The sequence below is a fragment of the Salvelinus alpinus genome, chromosome 14, assembly GCF_045679555.1.
Source record: "Salvelinus alpinus chromosome 14, SLU_Salpinus.1, whole genome shotgun sequence".
NCBI lineage: Eukaryota > Metazoa > Chordata > Actinopteri > Salmoniformes > Salmonidae > Salvelinus > Salvelinus alpinus.
Window position 1 is genome coordinate 19,541,181 of NC_092099.1, and position 12,500 is coordinate 19,553,680.

At 41.4% G+C, this 12,500-nt stretch overlaps 1 protein-coding gene across 2 annotated transcripts in view; it reads right to left on the reverse strand.

Moving 5' to 3' along the window:
* Window positions 1-12,500, reverse strand: part of nrp2b (neuropilin 2b) — a 232,753-nt gene that overhangs the window by 131,427 nt on the left and 88,826 nt on the right. For both annotated transcript variants that reach the window (XM_071340725.1, XM_071340724.1), the window contains exons 5-6: window positions 4,432-4,587; window positions 3,919-4,088 (exon numbers count right to left, since the gene is read on the reverse strand). In XM_071340725.1, coding sequence (XP_071196826.1) covers window positions 3,919-4,088; window positions 4,432-4,587 — 326 coding nt within the window. The remainder of the gene's footprint in view (window positions 1-3,918; window positions 4,089-4,431; window positions 4,588-12,500) is intronic.

A 12,500-nucleotide genomic window follows, 5' to 3' on the forward strand; every position in this document is an offset into this window, starting at 1 on the left:
CAGGCAGCTAGTAGCAGGCAGACAGGCAGCTAGTGGCAGGCAGACAGGCAGCTAGTAGTAGGCAGTCAGGCAGCTAGTAGTAGGCAGACAGTCAGCTAGTGGCAGGCAGACAGGCAGCTAGTAGCAGGCAGACAGGCAGCTAGTAGCAGGCAGACAGGCAGCTAGTCGCAGGCAGACAGGCAGCTAGTAGCAGGCAGACAGGCAGCTAGTCGCAGGCAGACAGGCAGCTAGTTGCAGGCAGGCAGACAGGCAGGAAGTCGGCAGACAGACAGCCATGCAGGCAGGTAGGGGCCAGGAGAGCACGCAGGGCCCCTCTGCTAGGTGTTAACACAGGAAAACAGCTGGGACCTCTGCAGGAACGCAGGGACTGCAGAACACTGCCACAGGGTCTGTCACAGACCGCTACACGGCACTACAGAGTGCCACAAACTATACAAACTATACGGAGAGAGAAAGGTCCACATAACAGACTACCACAGACTGTCACAATGGCCACTATACTGAGAGAGAGAGAGACTGCCAAAGACCGTCACAGATTGTCACTCTGCACTTGTCACTGTACTGAGAGAGAGAGAGACTGACAAAGTCCGTCACAGATTCTCACTCTGCACTTGTCACTATACTGAGAGAGAGATTAGTGTGTTCCCTCAGGCCACTACTCCACTATCAAAATATTTACAATACAACATCCATGTGTATGTGTCGGTAGACTTCGTGTCTTATCATGTGTATGTGTGTCTGTACTGTCTCTTCACAGTCCCCAGCTAGTCATGGCTCTATGTAGTACTGTGTGCCTGCCATAGTCTGTTCTGGACTTGGGGACTGTGAAGGTCCAAAATGGGATATGGATGTGTGTCTGAGCTGTGTGCCAGTAGTTTAGACAGATCGGTGCATTCAGCATGTCAACACTTACAAAAACAAGTAGTGATGAAGTCAATCTCTCCTCCTCTTTCAGCCAGGAGAGATTGACATGCATATTATTAATATTAGCTCTCTGTGTACATCCAAGGGCCAGCCGTGCTGCCCTGTTCTGAGACAATTGCAATTTTCCTACGTCCCTCTTTGTGGCACCTGACCACACTACTGAACAGTAGTCCAGGTGTGACAAAACTAGGGCCTGTAGGACCTGCCTTGTTGATTGTGCTGTTAAGAAGGCAGAGCAGCGCTTTATTATGGACAGACTTCTCCCCATCTTAGCTACTGTTGTATCAATATGTTTTGACCATGACAGTTTACAATCCAGGGTTACTCCAATCAGTTTAGTCACCTCAACTTGCTCAATTTCCAAATTATTTATTACAATATTTTAGCTGAGGTTTAGGGTTTAGTGAATGATTTGTCCCAAATACAATGCTTTTAGTTTTTGAAATATTTAGGACTAACTTATTCCTTACCACCCACTCTGAAACTAACTGCAGCTCTTTGTTAAGTGTTGCAGTCATTTCAGTCGCTGTAGTAGCTGACGTGTATAGTGTTGAGTCATCCACATACTCAAAGCCAGTGGCATGTCATTAGTAAAGATTGAAAAAAGTAATGGGCCTAGACAGCTGCCCTGGGGAACTCCTGATTCTACCTGGATTATGTTGGAGAGGCTTCCATTAAAGAACACCCTCTGTGTTCTGTTAGACAGGTAACTCTTTATCCACATTATAGCAGGGGGTGTAAAGCCATAACACATACGTTTTTCCAGCAGCGGACTATGATCGATAATGTCAAAAGCCTCACTGAAGTCTAACAAGACAGCCCCCACAATCTTTTAATCATACATTTCTCTACAGCCAATCATCAGTCATTTGTGTAAATATCATTAAATTAGTTGGCAATATCAGGGGGTTTTGTGATGAATGAGCCATCTGATTCAATGAATGATGGAGCTGAGTTTGCCTTTTTGCCCAAAATTTCATTTAAGTTGCTGCAGAGCTTTTTACTATAATTTTTTATGTCATTTATCTTTGTTTCATAGTATAGTTTCTTCTTCTTTTTATTCAGTTTAGTCACATGATTTCTCAATTTGCAATAAGTTTAGCTAATCGGTTGTGCAGCAAGACTTATTTGCCATTCCTTTTGCCTCATCCCTCTCAACCGTAGAATTTTTCAATTCCTCATCAAATCCATGGGGATTTAACAGTTTTTACATTCATTTTGTTAATGGGTGCATGTTTATTAGTAACTGGAATAAGCAATTGACTGGTTAGAGATAGGGTCAGGAAGAGAAGAAGGAAAGAAGAAAGAACGCAGGATGGAGAGAGGGAGAGAGAGAGAGAGAGAGAGAGAGAGAGAGAGAGAGAGAGAGAGAGAGAGAGAGAGAGAGAGAGAGAGAGAGGAGGCCACACAGCCACTGGTCACTATCTGGAGAGAGAGAGCCTGGCAGCGTGCCTCAAACCTTGGAGCTCTTCCTGTATGAGCTGGCCTTAAACTAGGCCCTTCCTGTCTTCCGGCTTGGCAACAGAGAAGGCCACCACGATTTAGAGACCTGTCTGTCACTGTCACTGTCACTGTGTGTGTGTGTGTGTGTGTGTGCGTGCGTGCGTGCGTGCGTGCGTGTGTGAATAAGTGTGTGTGTGTCCGCTGTCCTCAGAGTCCTCTCATGGTTGTGATACGCTTGTTGTAACTCAGCCAGACAGCAACATGCCTGGGAGATGGTCTACAGATGGTCTACAGTTAGTCAATAGATGGTCTATAGATGGTCTATAGATGGTCTATAGATGGCGTATAGATGCTCTATAGAGATGGCCACATAATACCACATAATACCACATAATACCACATCGTACCACATAGTACCACATAATACCACATCGTACCACAAAGTACCACATAGTACCACATCATACCACATCGTACCACATAGTACCACATAATACCACATCGTACCACATAGTACCACATAATACCACATCGTACCACAAAGTACCACATAGTACCACAAAGTACCACATAGTGCCACATCATACCACATAGTACCACATCATACCACATAGTACCACATAGTACCACATAGTACCACATCATACCACATAGTACCACATAGTACCACATAGTACCACATCATACCACATCATACCACATAGTACCACATAGTACCACATAGTACCACGTAGTACCACATAGTACCACATAGTACCACGTAGTACCACATCATACCACATAGTACCACATAGTACCACGTAGTACCACATAGTACCACATAGTACCACGTAGTACCACATAGTACCACATAGTACCACATAGTACCACGTAGTACCACATAGTACCACGTAGTACCACATAGTACCACATAGTACCACATAGTACTACATCATACCACATAGTACCACATAGTACCACGTAGTACCACATAGTACCACATAGTACCACGTAGTACCACATAGTACCACATAGTACCACGTAGTACCACATAGTACCACATAGTACCACGTAGTACCACATAGTACCACATAATACCACGTAGTACCACATAATACCACATAGTACCACATAGTACCACGTAGTACCACATAATACCACGTAGTACCACATAATACCACATAGTACCACGTAATACCACGTAGTACCACATAGTACCACGTAGTACCACATCGTAGGTATGAAGCCACTATTAATGTTGTGTCTATCTACGTATATTCCGACTCATGGAGACACTTATCGTCTGTTTCTCAAGTCCTCAGCCGAAAGACTGAGATTCAAACAGATAAACCTGTGCACTGCTATTACTTCTAAAAGTGATTCCAGCTTTAAGCTCTTGATCTCTGCAAACGTTGTGTTAACTACCTTCAAAAGTCCATCGCAGGTCGTTGATCTGCATTGGATTGAATCTACGCTCGCTGAACCAGAACGAGGGTCCATTTCTGTCCACACGACCCGTGATAGACGAGACACGAGGCACTTTAACACAGTTGTTAAACTGCGGAGTCTCACCTGGATGTACTCCTTGCTGCTGTCCTCGTTGGGCGTCCACGCGTTGTTGCCGTTGTTAAGGCGGGCCTGCCGTGGCAACCAGGTGTTGTCGTAGAAGGAAGAGGAGGCAGTGATCTGGTCGTCAGAGATCTTCCCTGACTCCAGACCTAACGCGTTACTGCAATGGAAGGCTGGGGGAGGAGAGGTGGACCAATCAATCAACCAATCAATTAACCAATCAATCAATGACAGGTGGATCAATCAATCAACCAATGAGAGGTGGACCAATCAATCAACCAATCAACCAATGAGAGGTGGACAGTCAGATACAGAACAAAAACGGGGGACACCTTTCTGGAGGTCCGAGATAGAAGACAAACACTGATATACACACCCACGCACGCACGCACGCACGAACACACACACACACACACACACACACACACACACACACACACACACACACACACACACACACACACACACACACACACACACACACACACACACACACACACACACAGCAGTACTTACTGTCGCTGACTTCTTTGTGCGTCATGTTGTAGCGAGCAGAGAAGCCATCTTTGGCCACAGCCATGTCCGTGTGGAAGGACAGAGACAGGATACCTGTAGACGACGTGATCTCTGGAGGGATCTTAGTTCCACAGTAACGTCCTATCAGAGGCCCCACTGCAAAAACAAACACAAACACAAACCGGAGACCACCATTAGAAACATGACATTATGTGACGTAACATAACATAACATAGCATAGCATTACATAGCATAGCATTACATAGCATAGCATTACATAGCATAGCATTACATAGCATAGCATTACATAGCATAGCATTACATAGCATAGCATTACATAACGTAACACAACATTACGTAACATAGCCTAATATAAGATAATATAACGTAACGTAATGCAACTTAACATAGCATAACATAACATAGCATAACACAACACAACACAACACAGCATAACATAACATAGCATAACACAACACAACACAGCATAACATAACAGAGCATAGCATAACACAACATAACACAACATAACATAGCATAACAGAGCATAGCATAACACAACACAACATAACATAGAATAACATAACATAGCATAACATAGCATAACACAGCATAACATAACACAGCATAACATAGCATAACATAACATAGCATAACATAGCATAGCATAATATAACACAGCATAGCATAATATAACACAGCATAACATAGCATAACATAGCAAAACATAGCATAGAATTACATAACATAGCATAACATAGAATAGCATAGCATAACATAGCATAGCATAATATAACACAGCATAACATAGCATAACATAGCATAACATAACACAGCATAACATAGCATACCATAGCATAGAATTACATAACATAGCACGCCATAACATAGCATAGCATAGCATAAAATGACATAACATAACATCACAAACCAGCATTAGTAGCCCTTGCCCTAATGCCAGCACCCACATAATGTCCAACACGGTTACTGACCCCAATGAATTCTCAATCAGCCACGTTATGAACAGATCAACAACACTTAGCTAGGACAAAACAACACTGGAAATTACAAGTTGGGCATGTAATAAATCCTGTCGTTCTCAGCAGGCAGGGCAGGCTATAGAGAGATTCCACTGGGAAACAATGAATTGTCTCAGCTCCATCTGTTTATTTCATCCGTCTATCTCTCTTCTCCCTTCATCTAATACCACGTGAAAAGTCATTTGGGTTTAACGAGAGGTGAGGTGTTCTCTCCGTTCTCACCGTTCTCTCCGTTCTCTCCGTTCTCTCCGTTCTCTCCGTTCTCTCCGTTCTCTCCGTTCTCTCTGTTCTCTCCGTTCTCTCCGTTCTCTCCGTTCTCTATGTTCTCTCTACTCTCTCTGTTCTCTCCGTTCTCTCCGTTCTCTCCGTTCTCTCCGTTCTCTCCGTTCTCTCCGTTCTCTCCGTTCTCCCTGTTCTCTCTGTTCTCTCTGCTCTCTCTGTTCTCTCTGTTCTCTCCGTTCTCTCCGTTCTCTCTGTTCTCTCTGTTCTCTCTGTTCTCTCTGTTCTCTCTACTCTCTCTGTTCTCTCTGTTCTCTATGTTCTCTCCGTTCTCTCTACTCTCTCTGTTCTCTCCGTTCTCTCCGTTCTCTCTGTTCTCTCTGTTCTCTCTACTCTCTCTGTTCTCTCTGTTCTCTCTGTTCTCTCTGTTCTCTCTGTTCTCTCCGTTCTCTCCGTTCTCTCTGTTCTCTCTACTCTCTCTGTTCTCTCTGTTCTCTCTGTTCTCTCTGTTCTCTCTGCTCTCTCTGTTCTCTCTACTCTCTCCGTTCTCTCCGTTCTCTCTGTTCTCTCTACTCTCTCTGTTCTCTCTGTTCTCTCTGTTCTCTCTGTTCTCTCTGTTCTCTCCGTTCTCTCTGTTCTCTCTGTTCTCTCTACTCTCTCTGTTCTCTCTGTTCTCTCTGTTCTCTCTGTTCTCTCTGTTCTCTCTGTTCTCTCTGCTCTCTCTGTTCTCTCTGTTCTCTCTGTTCTCTCTGTTCTCTCTGTTCTCTCTGTTCTCTCTGTTCTCTCCGTTCTCTCCGTTCTCTCCGTTCTCTCCGTTCTCTCTGTTCTCTCTACTCTCTCTGTTCTCTCTGTTCTCTCTGTTCTCTCTGTTCTCTCTGTTCTCTCCGTTCTCTATGTTCTCTCTGTTCTCTCTGTTCTCTCTGTTCTCTCTGTTCTCTCCGTTCTCTATGTTCTCTCTGCTCTCTCTGTTCTCTCTGTTCTCTCTGCTCTCTCTGTTCTCTCTGTTCTCTCTGTTCTCTCTGTTCTCTCTGTTCTCTCTACTCTCTCTGTTCTCTATGTTCTCTCTGTTCTCTCTGCTCTCTCTGTTCTCTCTACTCTCTCTGTTCTCTATGTTCTCTCTGTTCTCTCTGTTCTCTCTGTTCTCTCTGTTCTCTCTGTTCTCTCTGTTCTCTCTACTCTCTCTGTTCTCTATGTTCTCTCTGTTCTCTCTGTTCTCTCTGTTCTCTATGTTCTCTATGTTCTCTCTGTTCTCTCTACTCTCTCTGTTCTCTCTGTTCTCTCTACTCTCTCTGTTCTCTCTGTTCTCTATGTTCTCTCTGTTCTCTCTGCTCTCTCTGTTCTCTCTACTCTCTCTGTTCTCTATGTTCTCTCTGTTCTCTCTACTCTCTCTGTTCTCTATGTTCTCTCTGTTCTCTCTGTTCTCTCTGTTCTCTCTACTCTCTCTGTTCTCTCCGTTCTCTCTGCTCTCTCTGTTCTCTCTACTCTCTCCGTTCTCTCTGCTCTCTCTGTTCTCTCTACTCTCTCTGTTCTCTCTGTTCTCTCTACTCTCTCTGTTCTCTCTGTTCTCTCTACTCTCTCTGTTCTCTATGTTCTCTCTGTTCTCTCTGTTCTCTCTGTTCTCTCTACTCTCTCTGTTCTCTCCGTTCTCTCTGCTCTCTCTGTTCTCTCTACTCTCTCTGTTCTCTCTGTTCTCTCTGTTCTCTCTGTTCTCTCTGTTCTCTCTACTCTCTCTGTTCTCTATGTTCTCTCTGTTCTCTCTGTTCTCTCTACTCTCTCTGTTCTCTATGTTCTCTCTGTTCTCTCTGTTCTCTCTACTCTCTCTGTTCTCTCTGTTCTCTCTGTTCTCTCTGTTCTCTCTACTCTCTCTGTTCTCTATGTTCTCTCTGTTCTCTCCGTTCTCTCTGTTCTCTCTGTTCTCTATGTTCTCTCTGTTCTCTCTGTTCTCTCTACTCTCTCTGTTCTCTATGTTCTCTCTGTTCTCTCTGCTCTCTCTGTTCTCTCTGTTCTCTCTACTCTCTCTGTTCTCTCTGTTCTCTCTGTTCTCTCCGTTCCTCATCTTCACTCCTCCATCTCTGGATTAGACGCTCTTTTTTCCCTCCGTTCCCTTGATCCAAAGTGATTCATCCCCCTTTCTTACGCTCTTCTCATTCTATTTTCTTCTACCTCTTAATTCCTGGACTTTGTGTGTCAACAGCTGAGTGATTTAGGATTCTACGGTGGTAGGAGGGTGGGAGCGGGTGGGAGGGGTTAGTGGGGAGGGGGGGCATAAGGGGCGGGAGGGCATAAGGAGGTGGGGTGCAGCAGAGCGGTAGAAGGGCTATAAGCCGGGGTTTCTGGGACTAATACATTCATCATGTAGCTCTCTCTGTCTTTCTTTCTTTCTCACTCTGACTCCCAGGCACGGAAGACAAGGTAAACGAGGAAAAGAAATCGATCAGAAATATAGATTTTTCCTTTTTTTTAGAGTGGTTGGATATATGAACTAGGCCTCTTGAGCAAATAGGAGAAATAAGTATTTGTTGATAGGGCTGAACTGAAAATTACCATATCAATACACATGATGTTACCATAGCAATACTAGCGGGACATTACCATATCAATACTAGAGGGACATTACCATGACAATACTAGAGGGACATTACCATATCAATACTAGAGGGACATTACCATACCAATACTAGAGGTACATTACCATATCAATACTAGAGGGACATTACCATAGCAATACTAGAGGTACATTACCATATCAAAACTAGAGGGACATTACCATATCAATACTAGAGGTAGATTACCCTATCAATACTAGAGGGACATTACCATATCAATACTAGAGGGCCATTACCATATCAATACTAGAGGTACATTACCATATCAATACTAGAGGTACATTACCATATCAATACTAGAGGTACATTACCATATCAATACTAGAGGTACATTACCATATCAATACTAGAGGTACATTACCATATCAATACTAGAGGTACATTACCATATCAATACTAGAGGTACATTACCATATCAATACTAGAGGTACATTACCATATCAATACTAGAGGTACATTACCATATGATAATTTATTTCAAATTTTGGGCACAAATGTGTTTACATCCCTGTGAGCTATTTTCCTTTGCCAAGATAATCCATCCACCTGACAGGTGTTGCATATCAAGAAGCTGATTAAACAGCATGATCATTACACAGGTGCACCTTGTGTTGGGGACAAGAAAAGGCCACTCTAAAATGTGCAGTGTTCTTACACAGCATAATGCCACAGATGTCAGAAGTGTTTTTCTTACCCCTCCACAAATATCTTTTAGTTTTTTTTTTTACAGCTTTTTTGTTAAATATAGATTTTGTTTGCATACATGGTACTTTTATATAAAGCAGTCACATAACAATAATACTTTATCAAACATAAGCTGTTACCAAACATAACTTAACATGAGCTCTTTAATCCCAACCCTCAGCCCATCCCACCTATCACATAGACCTCGTTTGGTGTCCATGTGCCATATATTTTTCAATCGTACTGTGAAGTTTTTCATTCATTTTGAACTTTTCTAATCCTTTAGTATCCACAGATTGTGAGATAAAGATGAACATTTTTCCTACGAGTATTATTATATTATTTATTGACTATGGCTTTCCAAATCGAGCAACACTGCTATTTGTAAGGTTAATTTTAAGTGCATGTTGTGATTTTTAAACCGTTCCTGAACCTGTGACCAGAAACAAGCTACATCAATACCAGAATATATTATCTATTGATTATGTCTCTTCACAACAAAATCTACAGAGCTGAGATTGTTGTATGCCCCATATATATAGCATTCTGTTGGTGCCAATAATGTTATATAATAATTGAATTAAAAAACTCTAAGTGTTGAATCAAGTGTAGCTTTTTGTACCGGTTCATAAACCATGTGCCATGTAATCGGTACATCGAAAATCTCTTTCCATTTATTTTGCAACCTGTATGGCGCAGCCGTCAACATTTTTGTCCTCAGATGAAACTGGTATATTTTTCGATTTAATCCCAGTTCCTTTCAGCCAATTTATATCTTTAATAAATGGCAGACAAACAAATTCCCTACCTTCTCCCTTTTCCACTTGCCTCCTCCTATTTTTGTGGTGGAGCTGCAATCAGTTGGTTGTAAGTTTGTATTGAGCAGATATTCCCATATAGTTTCGATAACTGCATATGTGACATAACTCCTCCATTTCGAATCATGATATCATTAGCAAATATAATTTAAAAAATAAAAATGTCATCAATAATATTTTTTGATTAATCAGTAAATTTGAGTTTAACCATAACATTTGTTGTAATATTTGTTCTATCTTTTCTGGAGGATAAAACTGAAATTGTAACCAGCTTTGTATGTTGTTTAAGAAAGGACGATACTTTAAACACATTTAATTAGTCAGAAAAGGCAAAAAGGACATTTTTGAACAAAGGACGAGCCTTTCTTAATAATCTACCAGAGAACTATTTTCTGTTTAAGTATAACTTATGTATGAATGAAGCTTTTAGTGAGACGTTTAAAGCTGTAATATGTAATAATTTTAGCCCCACAAACTCATATTCATTATATAAATAGGCCCATTTAATTTTGTCTGGTTTAGCATTCCAAATCAAATTAAATATGTTTTGCTCATATGATTTAAAAAATGAGTCATCTGGACTAGCCAGTGCCATTAGTAAGTAAGTAGACTGGGACCAAGAAGTTAATCAATGTGATTTTTCCATAAATAGACAAGTATTTACCTCTCCATGGTTGCAGAATTTAAACTATTTTTGCAAACTTTCTATTGAAATTAATTGTGGTAAATGTATTTATATTTTTTGAGATGTGAATACCAAGTATGTCTACTTCACCATCTGCCCATTTTATTGGTAAACTACAAGGTAGTGTAAACACCGTATTTTTTTACGATCCAATACGTAATATGGTGCACTGGTCATAATTAGGTTTTAGTCCAGAGAGGATAGAAAAGTGATCAGTATCTTCAATAAGTCTGTGCAGGGATCCAGATTGCGGACTTAAGAAAAAACTAGAGTCATCAACATACATTGACACTTTTGTTTGTATGCCCTAGATTTCTAACCCCTTGATATTCTTGTTAGGTCTAATTTTAATAGCAGGCATTTCAATGGCCATAATAAATAGCTATGGAGACAACGGATAGCCTTGTTTTACTCCTCTTAAAAGCTCAAAACTTTCTGAGAAGTAACCATGATTTACTATTTGACATCTGGGGTTGCTGTACATAACTTTAACCCATTGTATAAGAGATTCACTAAAATTAAAGTAATTTAAATATAAATTGTAGTCGTACTTTATCAAACGCCTTTTCAAAATTTGCTATGAAGACCAGGCCTGGTATCTTCGATGTTTCATCATGTTCAATTGTTTCAAGAAATTGTCGTATATTATCTCCAATATATCGTCCCTGTAAAAAACCTGTCTGATCAGGATGAACAATATCTGGTAAAATCTTTTTTATTCTATGTAATATGCATTTCGCTAGGAAGTGTTAGAGGCCTCCAGTTTTTTAAATGGACAGGATCTATATACTTACTACCTGGGTCCTGTTTTAGTAGTAATGAAATAGGACCTTCTTGTTGAGTACCTGAAAGTATACCATTTGTATAGGAGTAATTAAAACATGCTAATAATGGATCTTTGAGTACATAAAAAAAGGTCTGATATACCTCTATTGGTATACCGTCAAGCCCTGGGGGTTTTCCAGACTGAAAAGATTGTATTGCCTCAAAAAGTTCCTCTTCTGTAAGTTGGCCTTCACGCAGGTCTTTCTGTAAATGTGTTAATTTTACATTATTATTATTTTTATTATTATAATTATTAGGAAATACATCCTTATCGTTAACATCATTCAGTGGAAATGGAGGAGACTGAAAAGAAAACATATGCTTCCAGGCTCTGTCGCAGCCGGCCGCGGCCGGGGGGTCCGTGGGGCGACGCACAATTGGCCTAGCGTCGCCCGGGTTAGGGAGGGTTTGGCCGGTAGGGATATCCTTGTCTCATCGCGCTCCAGCGACTCCTGTGGCGGGCCGGGCGCAGTGCGCGCTAACCAAGGGGGCCAGGTGCACGGTGTTTCCTCCGACACATTGGTGCGGCTGGCTTCCGGGTTGGAGGCGCGCTGTGTTAAGAAGCAGTGCGGCTTGGTTGGGTTGTGCTTCGGAGGACGCACGGCTTTCGACCTTCGTCTCTCCCGAGCCCGTACGGGAGTTGTAGCGATGAGACAAGATTGTAATTACTAGCGATTGGATACCACGAAAATTGGGGAGAAAAGGGGAGAAAAAAAATAAAAAATAATAATAATTATATAAAAATAAAAAAAACATGTGCTTCAAATATTTTGCTTCCTCTTCCTGTCATTTGGTGAATCGTGGATCATCCATCATTTGTAACACGTTTCTATAAATTAGTTTTGGTCAAAATTTCTATATTGAAGATTCAAGAAACACTTTGTGCATTTTTCACAATTTTCCATCCAATTCTCTTTATTATTGTAATACATTAGTACGTCCGTTTCTTTTTGTTTTTCCTCGAACCTATATTGTGCTTCTATAGTTTCCATTTCCATCTACCTGCGCTGTTAGTTCCTCTATTTCCTGTATTAGTCTCATCTCTTTTGACCTAAACTGAATATGTTTTAATGATGAGTATTGTATTGAATGGCCTCTAAAAGTACATTTCAAAGTGTCCCATACAATAAAGGGATGTCTCAAGTTTTGAGGGAGTGTGCTATTGGCATGCTGACTGCAGGAATGTCCACCA